The sequence below is a fragment of the Toxotes jaculatrix genome, chromosome 4 (genome assembly GCF_017976425.1).
Source record: "Toxotes jaculatrix isolate fToxJac2 chromosome 4, fToxJac2.pri, whole genome shotgun sequence".
NCBI classification, from domain to species: Eukaryota; Metazoa; Chordata; class Actinopteri; family Toxotidae; genus Toxotes; species Toxotes jaculatrix.
Genome location: NC_054397.1, coordinates 15,798,700 through 15,823,276, shown reverse-complemented (window position 1 = coordinate 15,823,276; position 24,577 = coordinate 15,798,700). Strand labels below are relative to the sequence as shown.

At 41.9% G+C, this 24,577-nt stretch overlaps 1 protein-coding gene across 5 annotated transcripts in view; it reads left to right on the top strand.

The window, feature by feature from the left end:
- The window catches only part of tnrc6c2 (trinucleotide repeat containing adaptor 6C2), a 54,509-nt gene extending 33,204 nt beyond the window's left edge, over positions 1-21,305 (top strand). For 3 of the 5 annotated variants that reach the window (XM_041037157.1, XM_041037154.1, XM_041037158.1), the window contains 20 exons: positions 617-3,067; positions 4,231-4,434; positions 5,295-5,464; positions 5,554-5,631; positions 5,973-6,030; positions 6,808-6,947; positions 7,228-7,371; positions 8,594-8,734; positions 9,302-9,421; positions 9,722-9,805; positions 10,431-10,710; positions 11,166-11,324; positions 12,469-12,660; positions 13,033-13,182; positions 13,405-13,521; positions 14,331-14,546; positions 15,515-15,588; positions 15,837-15,976; positions 16,937-17,271; positions 18,635-21,305. In XM_041037157.1, the coding sequence (XP_040893091.1) occupies positions 617-3,067; positions 4,231-4,434; positions 5,295-5,464; positions 5,554-5,631; positions 5,973-6,030; positions 6,808-6,947; positions 7,228-7,371; positions 8,594-8,734; positions 9,302-9,421; positions 9,722-9,805; positions 10,431-10,710; positions 11,166-11,324; positions 12,469-12,660; positions 13,033-13,182; positions 13,405-13,521; positions 14,331-14,546; positions 15,515-15,588; positions 15,837-15,976; positions 16,937-17,271; positions 18,635-18,651 (5,270 nt within the window). In that variant the 3' untranslated portion in view covers positions 18,652-21,305. Of the gene's footprint in view, positions 1-616; positions 3,068-4,230; positions 4,435-5,294; positions 5,465-5,553; positions 5,632-5,972; positions 6,031-6,807; positions 6,948-7,227; positions 7,372-8,593; positions 8,735-9,301; positions 9,422-9,721; positions 9,806-10,430; positions 10,711-11,165; positions 11,325-12,468; positions 12,661-13,032; positions 13,183-13,404; positions 13,522-14,330; positions 14,547-15,514; positions 15,589-15,836; positions 15,977-16,936 lie in introns of all 5 variants that reach the window. The other 2 variants (XM_041037155.1, XM_041037156.1) reach the window with 2 other exon arrangements.
- Positions 21,306-24,577: the final 3,272 nt, after the last annotated feature.

The following is a 24,577-nucleotide window of genomic DNA, read 5'->3' as shown; positions in this document are numbered from 1 at the left end:
AGGAAGTAAGGGGGCAAAATAAGACAGCGAGTGAAGATGAAACAAGTTGGAAAGAGAAGTGGAAGAGGAAGTTAAGTGAATAGTAAAGGCAAAAGAGATGAGGAAAGAGGGATGGTTAAAGAAAAGAACGCGATGGCTCCCACTCCGTTTCTGTTTGGCTGACTGCACCAGGGCAAGGATATATGGATATGCCATAGCTGATATGACATGTAGCACGCTTGGCTGTGCATTCTGATTACGTGTTGAATTGTGGAATGTGCAAGTGTGACCATCTCATCCTGCCAAGTCTGATAGGTAGCATTAACCAACCAAGAAGATAAAATTGGTCTACCGGGCTAAAGGGGGCTGTATTACATTATGTTGTCAAGTCTAACCTGAAGTATTTTTTTCTTTTTTCTCCCCATTACCCCTTTGCTACCCTGTTTTTGTTTTTGCTTTTTTCACCCATTGTCTCGACTACTGATGTTTTTTTTATTTCTTGCATTTCTGCTTTTCTGTCTCCCAATCCTCTTACCTTTCTCACTCACTCATCATCTGCTCATACCTTATGTGTTGTATTCCTCTGTTATCCTTTGTCTCAACCTCTCTTCCCTCTCCCCTCCCCTTTTTTCTTTAGACATATCCCTCCAGAGTGGCCCTGGTGCCCAGTATGAGACCTCTCACTGGGGAGCCTCTTTGCCAGTTGACAGCCCCTCCAGTGCCAACAGCTGGGACAAAGTGATTATTGACGGAAGTGACACAGAAGCTTGGCCCTCCATCAGCCGCAGTAGTGACCCCAGCCACCCTGCAGCACCAGAATGCCCCTTGGGCTCAGCTAGCTCTAACCCAGACACCAGTGCTGTCACTACCACAAGTAGTAGTAGTTTTCTGAGTATGGCCACAGGTGCCGCAGGCCAGCAGGCCCACTACCCCTCTCTCAAAGCTAACCCCATGATGACAGGACCCGGGTCAGCCAACACACTAGCTGGTAATAGAGGCTGGGGCTCAGATGGGAAACAAGATGTTATAAATGGTGGTCGAGTAGGAGCACCCAATAGCTGGGGCTCTCCCAATTTTAACTTGAACCTCAACCCCAATGCCAACCCATCAGCCTGGCCTGTTCTGGGCCACGAGGGTGGCCCCAATGGAGTGTCCAGCTCCTCATCTCTCCCACCAGGTATTAATGGCAATGGAAATATGGGAAATGGGAGCCGAGGAAGTGCAGATAGTGGGGGAGGTTGGGTTGGCATGATAAGTGCTAACGAAAATGAAAAACAACACCCTTCAACCAACACAAGCTTGTCTTTCAATATGGAACCTACTAACCTTAACACTGATGGACCAAACCACACTAAGCAACAGCAGCAAGCTCAGGAGCCTATGAGCCCTATCCATGGGTTAACTGGCTGGGGAGGCCAATCACCCACCGAATCATCCCAGCTCAATGGGGACACAACAGGCAGCTCTGTATGGGGTGGTGGAGAAACAAAGGCAGCTGACTCCCCCAAGGACTCAGGCTGGGACTCAACTCCTTCTGGAGGCCTTTCTGCCTGGGGTCGCCAAGGCAGTGGAGGAGGAAGTAGTGGAAGTGGTGGCTGGGGTGACTGGGGAAAGTCCTCCGGGGGTGGAGATGCATCTAAAGGCTGGGACTCAGTAGATGCTGGTAGTTCGAGTTCAGGCCAAGAGCAGCAACTTAGCTCATGGGGCCAGCAGCCTGGAACAGCCCCAGCAAGTGAGGGTAGTGGGGACAGCAGCGAAGGTCGATCCCACCACAGAGACAGGTCCTCCAGCATGGATTTTACCCCTTTGCTACCCCGGCAGGACCTGGACCCTAGGGTGCTGAGCAATTCGGGTTGGGGACAGACACCCATCCGACAGCACACTGTATGGGAGATGGAAGAAGCCAACTCTGATGATGGGAAGAGCAACAGCAGCTCAGACACAATAGGAGGCTCGAGCTCTAGTGGTGCATCCTCATCCACCAATGGAGGTAATATCAACCCCAACATTGGCTCCAGTCAAAGGCCTGGGTCTGGAGGAAAAAGTGACAGCGAAGGATCATCATCCTCTGGCTGGGGAGCCCCTCCACCCCAGCCAATCCAGACTGGATCAGGATGGGGAGAACCCCAACAGTCACTCAACAAAGCCCCAAATGGCACTACCAGTGGCTGGGGAGACCCTTTACCTACCAATGGTCCTAAAAATGGGGGCACGCCATCCTGGGGTTCTGAGGACAAATCACCCAGCTGGGATGATGGCCTAACGAAAAGCCAGTCTACTAGCTGGGGAGAAGGCCCCAAAAGCTCCCATGGTTGGGGCAATGGTAATGGAGCCTCCAATGGCTCCAGCACAGGGGACTGGGGAGAAGCAGAGGTCAAGAACAATGGGTCGTCCAGCAGCATGTGGGAAGGAGAAGGAGGGAATGTAGGAAGTGGTGGATGGAAGGAAAGCCCCAGAGGAGGAAACAGAGGAGGAGGCTGGGGTAAGCCTGCCCCTGCTGTGAATAATAGCAGCTGGGGGGAGACCTCACGTTCCAATGGCCCAGTGCAAGGAGGCTGGGGCTCTTCCAAGCCCCAGGAAAGCAGCAGCAGCAGCACTGGTAGTGGAGGAGGTGGCAGCATTGGTTCTTGGGGTGGTCCTGGTTCTGTGAAGCAGAACACCTCTGGCTGGGGCAATGCCAGCAAACAGGACCAGGGCGTGGAGCCCACAGGCTGGGAAGAACCCTCTCCTCCCTCCATCCGCAGGAAGATGGAGATTGACGATGGAACATCCACCTGGGGTGATCCTAGCGCCTACAACAAGACTGTCAACATGTGGGATCGCAACAATCCCAATAATAACCCAGGCAACAGCGGCCCACCTCCCAATAAGAATGGTGGAATGATTATTCCCAACAATAACAACAACAATCACTCTGTCAGCCCTGGGAACAACAATCACCATCATGCTCACCACATGCACCACCATGCCCATCATGGCCAGCCCCCAGCTCACCTGCAGCACCATGGAAACAACAATGGGTCGCCCAACAATGCCGCCTCACATTCAGGTGCAGGCCCCCAGGGTAGACCCCCCCTCGCCAACCCAGGTAACATACTATGTCTGTGCTGTTCTGTTAAAATATCAAATTTCTGTGCTCTTAAAATAATATTTGACATTCTGCAAATACAAACAGACTATGGAATATTTAGAAATGCAGAATGTGTGTGTTAAGCAGATTTTCAAGGAAAAAAACCTGATGAGATCCAAAGATCTGTCTGACAGCGTGTTTTATTTAATGATATAAATGGCTCTAGAACCAAATTGAATTAAATATGCAGATAGACAAAACATAAATAGAGTTGTTTTCATTCATTGACACATAAAGTGACTAAATTACTAACAATAACCATTGTTGGCAACAATGTGCATTTGTAATTAAGATTTTGTACAGGAAAGTTAGCAATGCAGCCAGTTTAGATTTGTCTTTGTGAAGCCATCCATATAGACATGGCAAAGCTTTAATATCCAGACTTTCTCCTTTTGATTGTGAATGAGACCATTGCCCTCTGCTGCTTGCCATTTGCACTACACCTACCAAAGAGCATCATAACTACCTTAAGACACACTTTTGCTGAGCAAAGTTATACCTAAACAGCCATCTCTACCAAAGTCAGTCTAGATAAAGAGAGAGGAGATGGAGTGAAAGAACTTGCACTGGCTGGCCTGAGCTGCTGCTTTCATCCTTCTCCTACACATTCATATGCACACACCAACTGACAAGACAGACTGAGCTGGTCAAGGACCTGCTGCTGACAGGAGGAGGCTGGTATGAACGGCCTCTATATATAGACAACACAGCACTGTCTCAACTGACAAGCTTACTGTTAGTCTCTCTTATTAATATGTCACTACAGCTCATCATAATGGCCTGAAGAGACAGAACGAGGGGAAAAAAAGAAAGAATATTTCAGTAGTTTTCAGCACTGCAGTGGTTTTTACTTGCTTCAATTATCATACCATAATTTGGGGTAAAAGAGACTTAAAGATCTGACTTGTACATGGATATGAGGCACATTTCAATGCCTCACTGAAGCGTTTTAAGACAGATCTTAAATTCCAACACTACTTCGGAACATCCTTCCATTGTTTAGTACTCAAATAATAACTTAAGGGGAGTAATGTGTAACTGCAAAATAAAAGTTGCAAGTGGATTTCACTGTAGTGAGTCATTTCATTATATTTTTTTCTAATTTGCCATCTTCCTTCCAGGCTGGGGAGAGCTTCCCAGTGTTCAGCCCAAGTCAGAGCCTGCTTGGGGAGAGCCAGCAGCTCCAACTTCAACTGTGGACAATGGTACATCTGCCTGGGGCAAGCCCCCAGGTGGAGTAGGAGGGTGGGGAGACGGCGGGCACGAGCCCTCTGGACCCTTTGGCAGGGCTAACGGACCTCCAGGTTCTGCACCCTGCAAGCCAGGTAAGGCCCACAGAAAAAGGAAATTGCTGACACAGCGATGCCTGATGTCAAGTGTAGGAAAACAGCATGGCCCCATGTTGCCACATTTTTGCAAAATGCAGGAACATGCCAGTTCCTTGCCATCGGTTGTTGATCACACTTCTGGGTAAACCCCTTTTTCTGGCTGCTGTTCTAAGATAGCATAGCCATACAGAGCATTATAACATTATTGTATTGTACTATTATATGTGCTGTGCACAAGATAATTCCATAGAATCTATACAGTACCACACACCGGAAGCTGCATTGTTGTCTCATAATTGAACAGACCATGTGCAATTTGGAAGATTAGTGCAGTGTAAAGTAGCTTTTCTGCTTCAGCTTGTCAGCATGATTGTTATTGTAGGCATCTGTGGTTCAGATTGTGTCCAGTGGTACCACATTTTCTGTAATAGAGCAACTGATGATGACTCCCAGTGTGTGCGCGCTAACAAACTGCAATTAAGGGAACAAAAACAGGAAGTTTTTACAGACCTGTGCCGTTTGTGCCAATTCTGAAGGTCTTCGATATTGCTAGTGTGTTGCTGGAATTAAAGCAGTTGCACACCCCAGTAGGTTGTGGTTATTTGTGATGTTGGTTTGAAATGTTGGAAATGGTAGCAGGAGTGTTGGGGAAAAAATGCAGTGGCGAATGGCAACAGTGGCACCAAGTGGTCAGGCTGAAAATTACTGGCTTTTCATCCTCTGAAATGGCTTGTGTATTTTCAGTGTGCATTTAGGATATACCACACATACAAAAACACTGACAGGCAGATAATCAACTACATTTATTATTATTGTTTTTTCACATTTTCATTCTGTGTTTGATGTCCCTGTCTCAGGCCCCAAACCTATGCAAGATGGCTGGGGAAGTGGGGAAGGAGGGGAGATAGGCATGTCTGCCAGTCAGTGGGACACAGAGGATGGGGACATGTGGAGCAGCCCGACCTCCCAGGAGAGCAGTTCCTCATGCAACTCTTGGGGAAATGGACCCAAGAAGGGCCCAAGCAAGGTCAGAGAGCACACTTGACTTTAGTTGTAATTATACTGGCAGATGTGTGTGATGAGTGAATTAAAAATATTTTGCTTGTGTGTTGTCAGGGAAAGATGGGCAACAAGCCAGATGAGGCCTGGATCATGAACCGTCTCATCAAACAGCTGACTGACATGGGCTTTCCGGTATATTTAGAAAATATTTCAAAAGAAGTTTATACACATAGCACTGACAGGCTTTCATTCAAGAGGGCTTTCATTCTTTCACATTTTTTACCCACATAGGCTACAAATATGCAAAATTTCACAAATTTTGAGCTTTTAATTTGATACAGAATTCTCTGCTGTACAACATACAAATATATGAAGATATATACAATCAATTAAGGGGGAAATAAACCATCACATAATAAATACAGCCATCTTAACTTGAGAAAACTGTTCAGCTGTGGCAAAAACATGAACTGTAAAAGTTCCTCCAATTAAACCATGATCGCTGACAAGCACATGTGATCCATGTGTTACAGAGAGACCCCGCTGAGGAGGCTTTGAAGAGCAACAACATGAACCTTGACCAGGCCATGAGTAAGTTCACTGACATATTCATATAGTGTGTGTGTTCATCCTTTCATATTGCAAAACGCTAACATGAATTTGTTGTAATTAATGTATTAATTATTAGAGCTGTGTCGATAAAATCGATTCTCCTATTCTCATTTTACTTTGTAAAGATCGATTCGTACGCGCTCGTGTACGAACTCGCGTCATCGAATTCACGCATGCGCGCGTGGTGTGAAGCTACCAAACAGTGAACATGGCGTCAGACAGTACGCAGTGCTTACTGTCCGACGTAATTTAGTAATGCCCAAGTTTGCACTTTTTTATTTTTAACGTTAACTAAGCATTGCTTACTGTCCGACGATGTTCATTGTTTGGTAGCTTCACACCACGCGCGCATGCGTGAATTCGATGACACGAATTCGTACGTGAGCACGTACGAATCAATCCTTACAAAATAAAATGAGAATAGGAGAATCGATCTTATCGACACAGCTCTATTAATTATTATTATATTGTTTGTTTTTTTGTTTTTTTTTTGATTATTTCAATTGAAGGGCTTCATGATTTAACACTGTGGCTACGTTTCTGCTTTGATTGAGCAGGGAATGATGCCAAACCATACATTTCTCATTAAAGATAGTATTAATTAATGTAATATAGACATTTCTAGAAGTAAAAATGCATTTATGCACTTATTAGATGAAATACGTAAAAAAAATGTTATGATTTGGTTTTGTCATGCGCTATATTTCCATGTCTAGATTACATAATAACTTTTACTGTCCTCCTTTTTGCTCCCAGGCGCCCTGTTGGAGAAGAAGACGGACCTGGACAAGCGGGGCATGGGCATGTCCGATTACAGCAACGGCATGAACAAGCCCCTGGTGTGTCGGCCCGCTCTCTCCAAAGACCCCTCTGATCGCACCACCTTTCTCGACAAGGTAAAAGAAAACAAAAAGCAGTTGATCGTTTTGTGAGCATTTGCTGTTTTTTATATTTTTATACTGTAACTATTTTGATATGTGTCACAAAAAAAGGTTAAGAGGACTTGTTATGAATATCACTATCTGATAACTCCTGTGGTCTGTCCGAAGTTTAGCATGAATCCTTCCTCACATACTTAATCATTTATTTTTGCTGTCTGTAATGATTCATGATTTTTTTCTTATTGTTTTATTCTTCCATTAATTCATTCATTTCATTTATTTTGCTCTGCTCCAGGATGGTGTTCTGTCAGACGATGCCCCCCCATCACCGTTTCTGCCTTCCCCCAGCCTGAAGCTCCCCCTGGCCAACAGTAGCCTTCCTGGGCAGGGTCTGGGACAGGGCAACCCGGGGCTGGCCATGCAAAACTTGAACAGACAGGTAACAGTGAGCACACACAATTGTGCAATTGTGGCTTGAGCTGAAAAATATAACAGAAATACCTGATAATGTTACACAATCCAAGTAGTAAACCTGCTGGAAAAAAACTACCTTTGTAAAGCTTGTAAAGCTCTGTTAATGTTGAGTTAACATTGTTCAGACTGTAGGAGTGTTTTGATAAAATATAGAATAGCAATAATTTGTACAGCTGTCATTTTCCTGTTTTAATATATAGCGAAAAAAAGAGCACTTGGGTACATTTGAACAGCTGCACAACAGAACATACTGACAGCAAAACCTTATTCAGTGCAAAACATGATTTTATCAAGAGTCTATCACGCTGCAACTTAATAACCATCGTTTTAAAATTTAATGGATTTGTGTAGGCTTTAAGTGTATATCATGCAGTGATGGCGATAACACATAAATTGGATTTGTTTTACACACACCTCTCTGCCCGCATGCGTTCCCAAATCTCTACTTTTCTATTGCTCACTTATGTGTGTATGACCTTGCCTGAAGTGCCCATTGAAATCAGATAGTTATGCTCTATCAAATATCACCCCCAGAGACAGCCATGGCCCAGAAAAAACTGCAGTATGTCCTTGAAGCCCAAACAAAGGCACTGTAAGCAGGCTCTTCTGTTTTGTTTGCACTGAATCCTGGCAACACGGAATCCAAAATGTGGATGAAACTACTTCAGCTAATTGTTTTGGGCCATTTGAAAAATCAAAATAGTCACAGTTTCATGATCTAAACAACTGGCTGCTCTCACTTGGTGTTCCGTATATGCTTTGGTGCACAAGGTGTAATGTGAAGCTACACCTTGAGGTTAAATGCTTTGATTTTTTTTTTTTTTTTTTTTTTGGACATTGCTATGTGGGCTGGGAGTATCATTGAGCCTTTATAGGCTCAATGATATAGAATAGGCTTTTGCACTTTAAGTTCTCTTTTTCATTCAATTCAAGCTCACTCGACTCACTTTTGAATGAACCTATTCAATTCATAAAGGCTTAACAGTTTGAGGCTTAACTCTTGACCTTACTCCTGAAGTATGATGTATTTATTTGCTGGACTGGTTAAAAAAAACATGCATTTCTTCCCAGTTTGGTAGCTTATCTCTTTGGTTATGAAAGGGTGAAAAATGGCTTGAGTAATTTGAACAGACACAGAGGTTTTGAAGAAGATTCATTGTGCTTTTTTTTTTGACTCCTACTTATAGATACCCAGTGGAATGTTTGGCAGTAGTGGAGCAGCACAAACCCGGGCCATGCAGCAGCAGCCTCCTCAGCCACCTGTGCCACCTCTCAGCTCCTCCCAGCCTAGTCTACGTGCTCAAGTGCCTCAGTTTCTCTCCCCTCAGGTAAATGTTGGCCGACAGATGGTACCTGTTGTTTTATGACCAAGGAACAGAATTTGACACCCAAATTTCGAAGTATTAATTCTCTACAAATTGATCTTTCTTCTGCATTTTTTCTCATACCATGTCTTACTCTTGTAAAACTGTCCCATGACTTAGTAAATGTGGCTGTAATTTGTGCTGTCACAAGGCTGTCGGCATATCGATTGCTAACGATAATTATTTTCAACTTCTTTTTTTTTCTTGCATAATGCATGCGTAATCAGAGTGATATGCTTGAAGACAACATTGGTAGTGTCATTTCAGCCTATACTCTTTTCCAAATTCCAAATTTTAGAAGAAAATCTGCAAGGAATATGTTTTGAAGATAAAAAATATCATCACAGTTTATTGTCTGGGAACAAGACTGTGATTGTTAAAACCTCTTTGCTGTGCAAGAACCCTTTTTGCACACATATAGTAGTGACCGGTTTTACCTTGCCAGAAGCTGCTCATGTGTAGTTGCTATGATTTGCAATGACTAACTTGTCATCTCCCGTTTCTGCCTCTCCATTCTTCCTTTCCCTCCAGGTCCAAGCACAGCTCTTGCAGTTTGCAGCAAAAAACATAGGTCTGAACCCTGCACTTTTAACCTCACCAATAAACCCTCAACAAATGACCCTGTTGTACCAACTTCAGCAACTGCAAATGGTGAGTCAGCATCCCTCTTTACCACTCTATTCGTAGCCCCTCTTGTGCTTGGAGTCTTCTGGCAGAGATTGTGTGTTGTAGCCTTTTTAAAGAGGTCAGGGTTCTAATATAACAAGCTCACAACAGAAGAATTAAGTCTGTCCATGTGAAAACATAAGAAGGTAGTGCTAAATGGGTTAAAATAGCACAGGGTTTATCAGATGGAAACAGCTGACCCCTCTCTCCTTCACTGTTTTATTTTGTTCCTTCTGTTAATGTGTTTTTTATTAATCTGTTGTATTTTGGGTTCCCCTCATTCAGGCGTACCAGCGTTTACAAATCCAGCAGCAGATGATGCAGGCGCAGCGCAATGTTTCCGGGCCCATTAGACAACAAGAGCAGCAAGTGAGTCAACAAAAGCATCATTACAGTCACAAAACATATGATTCTTAAGGTCATTCATTTTATACATGGGTGACAGCATGTGAGCATTGACTCACAACACGGTGATACAACTTCCTTTTTTCAAATATCTTGAGTTTCACATGATATTGTTTTTTTTTTTAAAACAGGAGTTGCTCAGACTTAAAGATATTGGCAAAACCTCTCATTCAACATTAGCTAACAGCTTGTTCTCCTTTTGTGAAAACGAGAAAGAGTTTGTTCTCCTTTTTTTGAAAAGGAGGGGATGATTATTTCTCCCACCACTTTTCTCAGCTTTGTCTTATAATAATCTTTCTTTGCATATCATCTTCCACCTTGATTTTCTGTTTTTGCTTCTTCTTTTCTCTGCCTGTCTTCATTTGTGTATCATCTTTTCACCCCTTTATTTTCTCATCCTTTCCCTTCTAACCTCAGCTGTTTTTCCTACCTCCCCTGTATCTCTTAATTATTTTTCCATCTAGTTTGCTTGTGCCGCCATTTTCATTACTGTATAATAAATTAAACTAACCTCCTGCTTTCCTCGCCTTAATTACCTGACACTTGTTTTATGATTCATTGTTCTGACCCTCCCTCTCTTTTTTCCCAGGTTGCACGTACAATCACCAACATGCAGCAGCAGATCCAGCAGCACCAGCGTCAGCTGTACCAGGCGCTGCTGATGAAGCAGCAGCAACTTCCCTCTCATTCCTCCTCCTCTTCCTCCTCCACTGGTCTGCATCCCCCTGGTGGCCCCGCCGGAGGCCCTGGCTCCGGCAAATCAACCCTGGACCCCTTCACAGGCCCACACCAGGCTCCGGGCCTCGCCGACACACTGCACACCAAAGAGCCGCCGTCTTCGCCCAACGCCTACAGCACCTACCCTCTCTGTGAGTCTTGGATAGAGACAGCACTAAGTTGAAAATAATCTTTTGATGGTCACTTTTGCTCAAACAATGCAAATTTGACAAAATGAAGTTTGCTTGTTGAGAGTAACAGTTTCCCTCTGCTTTCTTTGAAGTAGCAACCCTGTCATGCATACATCTGTAATCATATCATACAATGTAAAATATACATAAAATGTGTGAATCACTTATGATTGTGTCCAAAAAAATAACTGTTAAATCAGTGCATAGCCGTTTTTTGTGGGAATTGCAGATTCACATTGAGGTTCTTTTGCCTAAACAAGGATCGATGAACACTTTCTTCATTTTCCTCGTTTCCCTTTTTTCTATTGAACTGTTTTTGCTAGATTATTTGTTAATGGACACAAATATAAAAATCTTCCATTCGCGGTTTACCTGTTATGAATGAAATGAAAATACTTTGTTTTGTGTGTGTACAGCTGGACTGAATCCAAACATGAATGTAAACTGCATGGAGGTTGGGGGTCTGTCCCTGAAGGAGCCCCCTCAGCCCCAATCCCGCCTGTCCCAGTGGACACACTCCAACTCCATGGACTCTGGCAATTCCTCAAACATGGAGAACAACCTCAATAAGCACGGTGAGTTGCAGAAAAACCCAGACAAGCATGCACACACTCATGCAATATATACATTGATCGACATTTCACATATATGCAGACATATAAAATAAGTTCCATGCCATCTTAAATAAATGTACACATTATAAAGGTTTTATACAGCACATTTGTTGTATTGTAAACCTCTAAGTAGCTAATAAATTGTATAATAGCAGCTATAATTAGCTACAATAGGAGTGATTTAAAATCATAATCGATGTCAGCCATCGTCCCTCACACATTTCAGCCTCTCTGACCTTTTCACAGATGAGAAATTCAACAGTTCACACTAGCTTGTTGTCATTCAGAAATCTTTTCTCTGTAATCCTGCCTCACTAAAAACTAAAGTTTTATTCTCCTTGTTTATTCTGCACCATAATGCATAGATTACAGGTATTGTCACCTCTGAGTATGTTTATAAAAATGATATAACCAAAAAAAAAAGTATTTGCACCTTTTTCAGTTTTTGGACTACAAAAACCACAGAGATAAATGACATTTTGTTACAGCATAGTCTTGGCTTAAAGGATGAGTCTTAAAGTAACAGGCTTACTTTGTAATGCAGTCACATGCTCACTTGTACGTGAAAATATTAAATCCATGAACATATGACCTATAATATACATTTTTCACATAGAATTTTCAGAAAAAGTGGCAGTTTTTTATATTTGGACTAATGTGGACTTTCCTGCTGAAATGTGTGTGGACTGTGTATTGTCTTTGGATGAGTAAATTGCTGACACCAAGTTGTAGACTCCTACACTTTCCATTTTAACATTTAACATTTTAGCATTTAAGATATCATCAGGTTTTTATCTGCATCCTTTCCATGTACTATGGAAATATGTATTGATGGCCTTATGAGGCACTCAGAGCATCAGTAATCTTACTGTAGATATCACACCTGTGACATTTAAATCTGTATTTGTAGTGTTGATGTACTGCTTATCTAAGAACTTCTTAAAGCTCATTTTATGAACAAAAGTGAGTTAAAGGCTGTGACATAGAACATAGTTCCTATAACCTGTGCAAAAAAGCGAAACTATATTGTTTTCCCACTTGATGGGATTAACAGTGTACTTAGTCAGGCTTAATTTAGTCTCTTATTTATCTTTGTATATGCTAGGTGCCATATCTGCTGCCTCTACCCTGGGCCCCCCTGGGAAGCCCCACCAGCTGGAAGACTCATACAGCCCTTACAATCTTATATCCAGCTCTGAGTCCCCCACCAGCCCCCTGGTGCCCCCGGACAGCTGGGGCCAGGGCAAGAGCCCCAATGAAAAGATCTCCAATGGGACCAACATTAACTGGCCCCCAGGTGAGGAGAATATACAAATTAGAAAAAAAAATGTTGTACGTTTTTAGTAGTCATATTTACACAGGTGACAGTCAGTTCTACTTTCTTCTTAGTCTTCATTCATTTCCTGGTTTTGGTTTTTGTAGTTCTTCCCACAGTCTCAGAATTATTTTTGAGACAGTCAAACTGAGAAGGCTTGGGTTTGGGAAGTTGCGATCAGCACTGATGACTAAAAGTTATAGTAACTGATGCAATTGTTGTTGACAAGTAACTGCTAAAAAGAAGCTGTAGGGAAGTCATGTAATGGCAGTTTTTAAGTTCCTCAAGATGTGATCTTGATGTAAAAAAAAAAAAAAGAAAAAAAACTTCGAGTGCTGTATTTTTCGCCCTTAGAATTCTGCCCAGGTGTGCCGTGGAAGGGTCTTCAGAACATCGACCCCGAGAATGACCCCAACATGACTCCTGGCAGCGTCCCTAGTGGTCCTACCATCAACACCAACATCCACGATGTCAACCGATACCTGCTGCGGGACAGGAATGGAGGTATAAGTACAAGCAAGGCCATAAATATCAACTCACTAAAAACATGCTCTGTGAAATAAATCAAATATAAATTAATACTCACTTAGACAAGCTTACCCATGTTACCATATGTACTCCTCCACAGACCCCAGTATCATGTTCTTATACTGGTGTTAACATTAAGTTACTTGTTTTTCTTTTCTCTATCTCTGCTCACAACACTGTCACTCTACGATTATATAGTCTCTTCCCCAGCTCCTCCACTTCAGAATGGCTCTCTGCCTCCAACCAGCAGTGATTGGCCAGTCAGTGGCTTCTCTAGCTCTTTCAGTCTGTCGTCCTCTGATGGAGACAGCTCAGGTATACATCCGGAGTATCTTTCCTCTATCTGTGGACCTGCTAAACCCTAAACCTAAGACAGTCATACAGCACTGTCTTAGGCTCCTAACTTATCCTAAACCTTACCGAAATCCTGACCTCTTCTATGACCCTTCTTCCTCCAGGTCACACCTAAAACCTGTTCCCTCATTGCCTTTAGTCAACAACTTTACCAATACTAAGATAGCAACCTCACCTAAATGTGACCCTGAACCACCTGTGTCTCTTTGACCAAACCCACAAATAAACAAGCCTAAACCCAGCTGGTCTTGACATCACTACACTCTGTGTGTGTGCGTGTGTGTGTGTGTGCTTTAAAGGAGAAGTAGAGGAATTCATGAAAAAAATTAGTTCTCTCACTTGTGATGTACTTTATTTAGATGCTATTTTTTTCTAAGCATCTTTTTTTCTGCCTTTGCTAAAATTTTCCAGAGAAGACAGAGATTACACAAAACTCCAGATCAGCTTGTTTAGCACAGCTACTTAAAACTTCTTTGACTAAAAGTTACTGATGTGTCTTCCAGGCTTTCCTAATGGAATAGGAAACATTGGGAACAACAGATTTTAGAATTTTGACTAGTTGCTGTTTTGGGGTAATTTAAATATGGAAAATAAGGAATCAGTGGCTTGTGTTGCTGTTTGCATCAGGAACTTTTCTGAAGTTACCCTTAGTGGAGTGCACATTTTCCAGTTCTACACAAAAATGCTGTCACATCTTAGTTCTATCTCTACATCTTCCTTTGTAACTTATTTCTCTCAACGGTTCTCTATCCCTCTCTATGCATGTAAAGGTAAACTGTCTGACATGAAGTCCACCTGGTCCCCAGGGCCCATTTCCCAGAGCCAAGCCTCTCTGTCCCATGAACTGTGGAAAGTCCCCCAGGGGCCACGCAGCACCACGGCTCCTTCTCGACCCCCTCCAGGCCTCACCAACACCAAGCCCGCCTCCACCTGGGGTGGCAACTCACTGGGCCTGGCCCAAGGTTGGAGCGGCTCCTACTCCTCTGGTGAGCACTCATTTTTATTAGAAGCACCCAGTGGAACGGACTGGACACTATCTCAGTCACAATCTTATGCAATCTTATCCATTCCTTCAGGCTTTTCAACCAACCTTCAAGTTTAACTTCAGTTCAAAGTATAATATTGAAAGAAAGAAAAAAATATATAAATAGAAATAGATAAATTTGCTTGTGCTTATGTACATTGTCCACAAACAGTTTTGAGTCTCAGGTTTCATTTTGGGGTGTGTCTCTTTATAGGATTTTAAGCACTGATATAAGTTTTACTATCACGTATTTCACACCTATCAAACACAGAGGCGACTGTCAGTGCATAGGTGTGGTGTAATTCGCAGCTGCAGCGTTGTGCTCTCACTACTGGATTTATAAATGCTGGCTGAACACACCCTGCTAAACTGACATCTTGAGGTTTACTGGCTCTGTGAAAAGCCACATTTAAACATCATACATGTGACCCTTTTTTGACATGACACGTCTACATTCAGGCAGATCAAAGCAGAAAGAGTACTTTTAGTTGTGCTGTCAAGAATCGTGCGGAAATAGATGTCAGTTGAACGTGCCGTGTTTTCCTCCTTTTGTTAAACTTTCTGACCTCAAGCCATGAGCTCTCAGGCCCTCTTGAAAAAGTGTGACAATAGCTTAAAAAACAAACACACATACTTTGACAGGAAATAACACTTTAAATAAAACATTTCCTATACAAAAAAAAAACATACACTGAAATCTGTCACATACTCACTTCTTACTATCTCATTGTTTTTGAAAAAAGGAGGCATCCAGGCCTCTTATCATGCATTTGCCTATTGGTCCAACTTGTTTTGAATTTTAACATTGACCCAAACAAATGATTGTAATGTAAAGGCAATAGCTTGCATCTTATTACATCTTATTTTTTCCCCAAATAAAACTCTTAATACTTTACATTATATGTAACTGTGTCTTCATTTCTCTTACAGAAGGAACCACCTGGAGTACTGACAGCTCCACCAGGACCAGCAGCTGGCTGGTGCTGAGGAATCTCACGCCACAAGTACGTACTCTGTGCTGCTAATTCTTGTTAGATTAAAGCCACCCCGTATTTTGAGTAGAACCAGTATGTAAGTATGAGGAATTCAAATATAGATCCACTTATGAATCCATGTCATATCTCAAAAAAAAAAAAAAAAAAAGCAGTCATCAATGATTCATTTGATGACTTTAGAGTAGGATAGTCAATTTTCAGCTTTCAGTTTTCCACTGAGTAAGTGTGATATAAAATGCTTTTCTTCTGTGCTGCAGATTGATGGTTCAACTCTGCGGACCCTGTGCATGCAGCACGGCCCCCTGATCACATTCCACCTCAACCTGACCCAGGGGAATGCTGTTGTGCGCTACAGCTCCAAGGACGAGGCCGCCAAGGCCCAGAAGTCTCTGCACATGTAAGCCTCAGCAAAGTGTCTTTCATCAGCCAAAGTGGAGCTTAGGGATCAGAAATTAAATTCATTTTTGCATTTTCTGTATTTTAACTTCCGCTTCCTCTTTTACATTAAAAGAAGGAGCCTTAACAGATGAAGATAATGGTGGGAAACCCAATGATTCTGGCTTCTTTTTGGTGTTTTCCCATGTTAAGAACAGTTCAGCTTTTTGGATGAATGCAGAGAATGTGGTTTTTGTACCTGGTCAGTCACATGGAACAGTAGTTGGGGAGTCATACTGTGCCCAGCTTTGTAGTAATATTACAGTGATCACTGTAATTATGAAAGTGAAATTTGAGCCAGTCTGGGGGCACACTGTCTGTTCTTTATCTGTCAGTGTCTAAGATTTGCCTCTAATTTTGGTTTGCTAATGGTGGCAGCTGGTTGTCATGGAAAGAAAATAGAATACAATCAACCTACTTTTCTTTACCAGTTGCACGAAATGTGGTTAGAGCAATATGTCAGCATGATCACACCCTATACCAGTGCTTCTCAACTATTTTCTGTTACCTCCCCCAGAAAGAAGAAAATATGTCACGCCCCCCCACCGCAACTAGAAATGTATAATAAACACACACCGGTCTTTGCTCGTCTCCTACCGTAGTCACAGTGAAGCCAAGCACTACATACGCTTCGTCATATTTCCTCGTCTTAGCTTTCATTTCTCTCATTATCTCCGTCTCAGAGGTGCGATGCTGGGGTCACACGCGCCCCCCCCCCCCTGGAATCTGGGGGGGCGCACCCCACTATTTGAGAAGGACTGCCCTATATAAACTGTATTTTTTGCTTAGAACGTATGTCAGGTGTATCCTGGTCTATGCTGGTTTATTTTTAAAGAGCACATTTTAAAAACATGAAAACTATTATTATTATTTCTGACTTTTCACTGTAAGACCATTGATTTCCTTTTTTGTCCTCTGTAAGGTGTGTGCTTGGAAACACCACCATCCTGGCGGAGTTTGCTGGCGAGGAGGAGGTGAACCGCTTCTTTGCACAAGGTCAGTCTCTAGGGGCAAACACCACTAGCTGGCAGGCCAACCCAGGAACCAATCAAAACCGGATGGGTGGGGCAGCACAGTCCCACTCGATTGGCCAGTGGAGCAGCAGTGGCAGTGGAGGCAAGGCCAGCGGAGGCGACCTGCTGTGGGGCGCAGTGCCCCAGTACTCCAGTCTGTGGGGACCGCCGAGCGGAGAGGACGCCCGCGTGATTGGTAGCCCCACCCCCATTAACACCCTGCTGCCTGGAGATCTGCTTAGTGGTGAGTCCATGTAGGATGATGCCACGATACACTAACCAACCAGCCCACCACCACCGTGTCATGTAAGCCATCGGTGGAGGGTGGGATGGAAGAAAATACAAAACAAACAAAAAGAAAAAAAAATTCAATACAAACAGGAGCAAAACCCAAGCAAATCATGTGGCGATAATCAGTATCAAATTGAACTGTTTTGAACTGTGAATTGTGATTCAGAAGGAGGGAGTCCCAACCACAGACTGCAGACTCCAGTCCTTCTGTTTTACCTTTGTCCTGTTTTTTGGTTTGGCTTACCTTTTTTGGAAAAAAAAGCAAGTTTTTTTTTTTCCCTTTTGGTATTTTTGAAATGCATCATATATAACAAACTGAAATGAGACACAACACAAAGAAACCTTTCAAGTGTTTTTTAGTTTGTCCATAAGTATACATGACATTCTGTGTGAAGTGTTTTTAGGAGAAGCAATCAAAGCTGCCATCTGAGACTTTCCTTTTCCCTCCAAAAAAAAAAAAAAAAAAAAAAATCATCCCAAAATAAGACTTAAAATGACCATTCCCAGCATGTCCATGGCCAATGAAGTGGTTCAAAGACCTTTACTAGTTATGTTAACATTTGTTTCTCAGCACTAATATTAGCCTTAAGTGCTCTCTGGCCCAGGTCCTTCCCAAGCCGCCTTTTTTTTAGTTTGTTTTGTAACTGAAGTAATAGCTGAAATCTTGCACAGTTTCACCTCTGAGCCAGCAAGTGGTACAGGACACGACTGGTGACCAATGCTGTCACTGGGCAGTAAGAAGGCCTGGCCACGTGACTGGCCCTACCATCAATTTTAATTTTAATTTGTCTTCTCAAAGGGATTGACTCAGCTATTAAATATCCTTTCTTTTTATGTAGGTTTAGTTCCAAGCGCAATTTTGATATCTATCACAACATATAAGCTGAGAGAGGATTATTGGTCAACCTCGTTGCGTGTCTCCGTTTCCATACATGACTATGTATGTCCGGTGGCACCCAATCATTGACGTCTGCAAGCCCAGATCCCTCTGGTCACCTTCAACTTGGAACCCAGTTGCTTATTTGTGCTTTGTTGAATTTTCTATTGTCCAATTTGTTATGAAGCCCAGTGGTCTGTATGGTCAGCCAGTTTTGGGGGGGGGCAGAACACAATTTCACCTTCATGTGACAGTTCATTGTGCAATATACACCATAGACCTTTCTTCCGTCCACACTCGATGTCCACCGGAGCTGGTTTCTCTTTTGCTTTTGTGTTTTTTTGTTTTTTGTTTGTTTTTTTGATTGTTGCTGATTGCAGCAAAAGACTTTGGAACTTCAAAAACCTTACCCCTTTTCAAAACTTGGATTTCCCCCCAGGCCGCCAGTCCCCCTGAAACTGTTGGGAAAACTCTGCAAAGAGGAAGAAGCAGCTGTTGAACTGTGCATGCAGCAAACTGTACTAAAGAGTGAAACTGGGCACACAACAATGCACACTTCCTCTCTGCGTGCCACAGCCACACCCAACAGAGACTGAATGCACAGTGGGATTGGATGGTTCTGGGTATCTGGCACAATACCAAATAAGAGGGGTTTCTCCTAATGCAGTAGACCTACGAGTGTTCCTTGCGTTTGGTACTGTACAAACAGAAGAGACTAAGACTTTTATAAATTCAAAGGGTTTTATCATAGCACTTATGAAGAGCAAATCGCTTCAACTGCAATCCAATAAATCAAAAAAGGAGCAGCATAAACAGTGAAAACAACAAAAAAAAAAAACCCTGCTCTTTTATGTACTGTATCTATTTCTTGGAAATGTGTCTGGCGTTCCTCTGGTAGCAGGATGAAGGGAAACAAAACTGAAATGTACCATTGGACTTTTGGGAAAAAATTGCAGTCTATGATATTTTTTTCCTTCTTTGAACTTATCAAAGTGAATATCACTGTTACTCCAAATGTTTAGCCTTGTTCTGTTTGGAGGCACTAGACTTGTAACGTCAGTTGTCTCTGACACCTGCTGGCCAGTCAGCCAGTCAGTCAGTCAGTCGGTCAGTCGGTGAGTCAGTCGGTGGGTGAGTCAGAGTGGGGTGGGGAGGTGGAGTGTCCACTGAGTGCCTCTCTTTTGTGGTCCTCTGGGTGTCAAGCGGCAGCCCCACTTCCTCCTGGGCTCCACTTGACCCTCCCTCACTCTGACAAGAAAGCGGCTCCTCCAAGACTGGCCAGTCACGGCTCTCTGCCACACACGGCATCTCCAACGGGGGCCCGCCACCACACGACCCTGCTGTCGTCCTGCATTCTCCCCCATCTCTCAGTTCTTTGACACAGATCACTTTAGCTGGAAGATGTAATAGTCATATTTCTGGAATTTTTGCCAGTGTACTCTTTTTTTTTTTTAAAGATCATTTGATTTTATTTTTTTCCAATGTGTTTTATTGTTATTTTTGTCTACATGCAGTGGTCTACAAAATACTGGCTGCTGAACTAGCCCTTCACTGTTCATATGCAGAAACACTTTGGTCAGAGGTGCCTCTGTATGTTCATCCTGTGTATTGAATGCAAAACGAGGATCAATACTACAGACCGTTATTGATTGTCTATTTGTTTTTAAACTGATCATGCTTTTGTGTTTGACAGTATTCTGTAGTACTTCCAGGTAGTATCTTGAGATGTGTAAAAAAAATAGGGTGTGGGTGTTTGTCGCTCCAAGCTGCTCCGCCTGCCCGCAGGCTGTCCCCCCTTGCCCTTTGCCTAGCTGCTACGCTATAACCTCCTCTCCTCCTCCACCTCAACCAGACCCAGTAGCCCTCCCCTGACCAGGCACCAACAGGCCCTCGTATCTGTTTCTATGCAAAAGACTAGAGGCTGGGGCCATTTACAGCACGCCAAACCTGACTTGGGAATGAGCACTCCTCCCAGAGCTTGGCAAACTCTAACACTTGTCCCCCGTGCGCTCCTGTCAGCACTTCAGAATGGCCACCATTTCTTTATAGTCAGGCTAAGCCACCAGAACACTGTCATATACTCAAGTCCGAACACTTTATCAAAGGTCGGCCTTTCTCTCTGCGCTGAAGACACTTCTGTCCAGCTTGATCTCAGGGTAGGGGAGTTGATGATACCAAGTATGAGATGCAGCTCTCCGTATCTGTCCTTTCTACTGTGAGAGCGAAGTCTTAAATTACAAAAAAAAAAAAAAAAGGCCATCTGCGCAACAATATGTACAGACCTCACGCCTCGAACTTAATCCTAATTGGATGGGAAAAGGCTTATATTTAATCCTTTTCTCAATAGGTGGCCTATAGTTACTGTTTGGGGGCCTATTATTGCATTTAAAAGATGCCAATGTAATGTGCCAATATAAATTTGCTGTGTCATACTGTGTCATTGTAGACAGCACTTCTGTTTCCTGTTTGGAGGAGCTTTGATAACCTTTGCAGAGGGTGTAGCGGGGGACAGGAGGGATCAAACAAATGGGCGGCAGCATCACACCCTTAAATGACTGAGATTTTTTTTTTAATGCTTTTGTGGGGAATGCCCCAAGGAGAAAATCTACTCAGTTGGGGGTTCCAGTTTGCTACAGTGCACAGTTGCTGATGGGTAATCCCGGGTACATATTTTTTTAAAACCAAAAATGAAATCGCATTTTAACGTCATTTTTATGAAGTTTGACATAAAAATCTTAAAAATGCTAAAAAATCTAAATGAAAAAAAAAAGGATCTATATGTTAAAGCTCTGCACTTCTAGCTGAAACGTCTCCGGTCATCAGCTTCTACTACCACCATCTAAAGGAGTAGACTGGTGGCCGGGGTGCCTTTTTTGTGGATGCTGTATTTATCTCGTTTTTATGTTTGTGTCCTGCTCAAAGCAGGCCCACTGAACTGTACATTTCCACAGACCCAGATGGCTTGGGCCCACTGTATCAGCCTCACTCCCCTCACTCTGCATCAGCAAGAGGGGAGGGGCGCATTTCAAGAGGTACAAAGTCTTAAGAACATTTAAAAAAAAAAAAAGTTTAAAAATTAAAAAAAAAAATAAACAAGAAAACGGGAAAAGGCTACCTTTCAGGACTTGCAGTCCTGCAGCACACAAGCAAAAATCACTATTGCCTGTTTCTGTAACTGCCTTGATCCAAGCTCAGACAGACCCAATAGCCGAGGACCTCCCAGCATCCTGTACTAACTGGAGAACCCTGACAGTGAAGGGGGTTTCCCATGCTGCACCAGCACCGAGAGGCTCTCCTCTCTACAGCTCTGTTCTAGATAACAGTATATACTGTATGTATACACTACATATATATATATACTGTGAGTACGGTGTGTGGTAACACCTCTTCAGACTTCTTGGATCGTAACCTCTGAAACTCATTTTTGTTTGAAAGGTCTTGGTTTAATACAACTGAAAATGAGCAATATGTATTTTCCCCGCAAATAAGTGATACGAAGGAAAGAATTCGGGTCGGGTTTAAACTGATACTTGATTGATTGAAAGCTGCGTCTTTCTTATATGGAGTTGGATATGCACGTTCTGGTTTTGATGACATATTACAGTACTTTGAAGTTCTTGTACTGTATATATGCGTATTTGTTTGTTAATTAGCCTGTCTAAAAGCCCAACCTGAATCACCTGGTTTGATGCATATTTTACCCAGTTGATTAAAAAAAAACAAAATCACAAACATATCAAAACAAAACAAAATATTGAACACAAATACTTGAATCATGGAGCGCCAATAACATAATGTGAAGTCAGTAATTCTTTTTTTGTTCTCGCCATCTGACAGGTACACTTAGGGGCTTTTAGAGAATTTCAAAAATGCATTGCATTAAGTTACAAATATAAAATCTCTGAAAAAAATGCAAAAGTCATCTTAGATGTGTGCTTGAAAGTCAGATATTTGTATGAATGTGTGCGCAAGAAACTGTGTGTGTACAGGGCACATGGCCTGCTGTTATGTTCCACTCAGTATGTTATATTTTGTGTCTATTTTATCTTTTTTTGTTGTTTTTCTGTCAAAAACTATTCTGATAGACATTGTTATTATCTTCTACCGTTGCACTGAGTGTCTTCTACCCCTCACTCAGCTAATCGTAGATAAACGAGTCTAAGTACAGAGGGGAGATGGTGACAATTCATGTGTACATGTTTACTCAAGGACTTAATGGATTTTTTTCATTCTATCTGTAAAAAGTTTATCTACCTTATAGTGGCTTTTATTGTGGAATAATCCAGTACAAGGATTATCATTGAGTATTGCACCATTTTGTTCCAATTCTACAAAAAAATGGAGAAAAAAAATTAAAAAAGGAAAAAAGTACAAAAAAAAAACACAAAAGTTAAAAAAAGGGGAAAAACAAAGAACTGTGGCCATAGATAGCTGTAGAAGGACTAGTAATCCCTATGTTAACTTCATGTGGAAATGGAAAGGGATAAAGTGTGGGAGGTGAGTTTGTTACAAGACTCATTTAAGAGGTGCCTATCTTTTCTGTTCTTGTTTTGCAAAAGCCACTTGTCGTTTACAAGCATTTCATTTGTCTGAAGTTCAAGGAAATAGGAATTTATAACAGGAATGTTGTAAAAAAAATTTAAAAATGAAAATGAAAAAAGGAAAAAAAGACAAATTTCATCTTCCATCAAATATGGACATGAAAATCTTGCAAAATGAAGATTTATGCTACTTTCAGAACTCTGGGATTGATCAGTGTTGTGTCATATTCAATTTTTATGTTCTCTTTCAGTGTGGACAGACTATCTCTGTATGTGTTAAGTTTTGATTTTGTGTTTTCTGTAAGCGACGCAGTTTGCTCACTATCTTGCACACTCGAGAAAAAAAAAAAAAAAGATGTGGATTTTGTCTCAGGAAGGCCAGGGTTCCAGATACCAACTCCATCATTTATAGGTTTAATGTTTGTGTGAAAAAGAAAAGGCAACTGAAAACAATTAATCTACAAGAAAGCACTGAAGGTTATGAGTTTAACAGAATTTAGAATACCATTGTTTCTTTAAAACAACACAAAAAAAATGTTCGTAGCAAATTACATATTTACCAAATAAGACTGAGAATCAACTATGAAAAAAGTGGAGTGCTTTACATGTGAAATCTTACATAGAAATTGCTTTACATTTAAATAATGATCAATGGTTTTATTGTCAAAAAGACAAGATGCATTTGTATGTTTCAACTCTGTACTTTTAAGTTTCTATCCTGTAGTTCAGGAGCATCGTGCAAGAAATTTTTTGTTTTTTGTTTTGTCTTGGTTTTATTTTTAATCATCTCTCCTGTCTGTTAACATGTCTGGTCCTGTGACAGGTATTCAGTAGTTGAGAGATTTCTTCATGTAACAGATGGTTTTCAGAGGCAGGTTGAAGTGGAGGAATAAAGCTGGTTTTTAAAGGATCATGATCTATGCACAAGTGGGAGGGAAGAGTCCAAACGCCAGCAGCTGCACTGCAGCCGTTTGTCGACTCAGACTCTGGGGTTCAGGGTTTGATGTAGGGTTGTCCTTGTTTTTGTCTCTTGCTCAAATTTCCTCCACTCTGTTTTCTCCCCCACCTCCTTATCATCGTCATTCTAATGTTTTAGCAAAACTTTTTACATTGCGTCGCCATGCTGTGTAATCCTTAACCAATGAGCGCTTATCCTTCTGCTAAAGCACTGTGGGTTGTACTGAAAAAAAAGCCCATGACTTTTAAGGCTGTCTGTTTTTTAAAGGGGGAGGAGGGTTAATGGGTGGGTGGGGGAATTGGGAGGGTACTTTGTACTTTGCCTTTGCCTTTCTCTTTACTTTGAAAAAAAAAAAACATTAAGGAAAAATGTCTGTAACTGAAATACAAAGTTGTGGCTTTTAATGTTGTTCTTTTTCTCCTCATAGAATGTGATTGTTAAGGACATGCACCGGAAAAAATGTTTCCATGGATTATGGAGCTTCTTTCGGACTATATTAATAAATGACAAATTTTCTTGGCTGTTACTGGGTGTCATGTTTGGGTTTTTTTTTTTTTGTTTTTTTTTTGTTTTTTTTAACAGATTACTAGTTTTCTTCACTCATGACTTAGATAATGATTCAATGACTCAATGATTTTAAAGTAATTTTATTATGTTAGAGCAGAATATAAATGCAGTAGAAGCAAAAGTGACTATACATGCGGCATATGCGGGGTGGGCAATATGGTAGCATATACTGACAGAATAGAATACAGAATAATAAAAAAAAAGCCATACTTCAGTATGGCCTCAAAATATGCCAAAAAACGTAGTATAGTACGGCTTCAAAATTGGCCAAAAAAAGTCATATTTTAGTATGACCTCAAAATATGCCAAAGAAAAG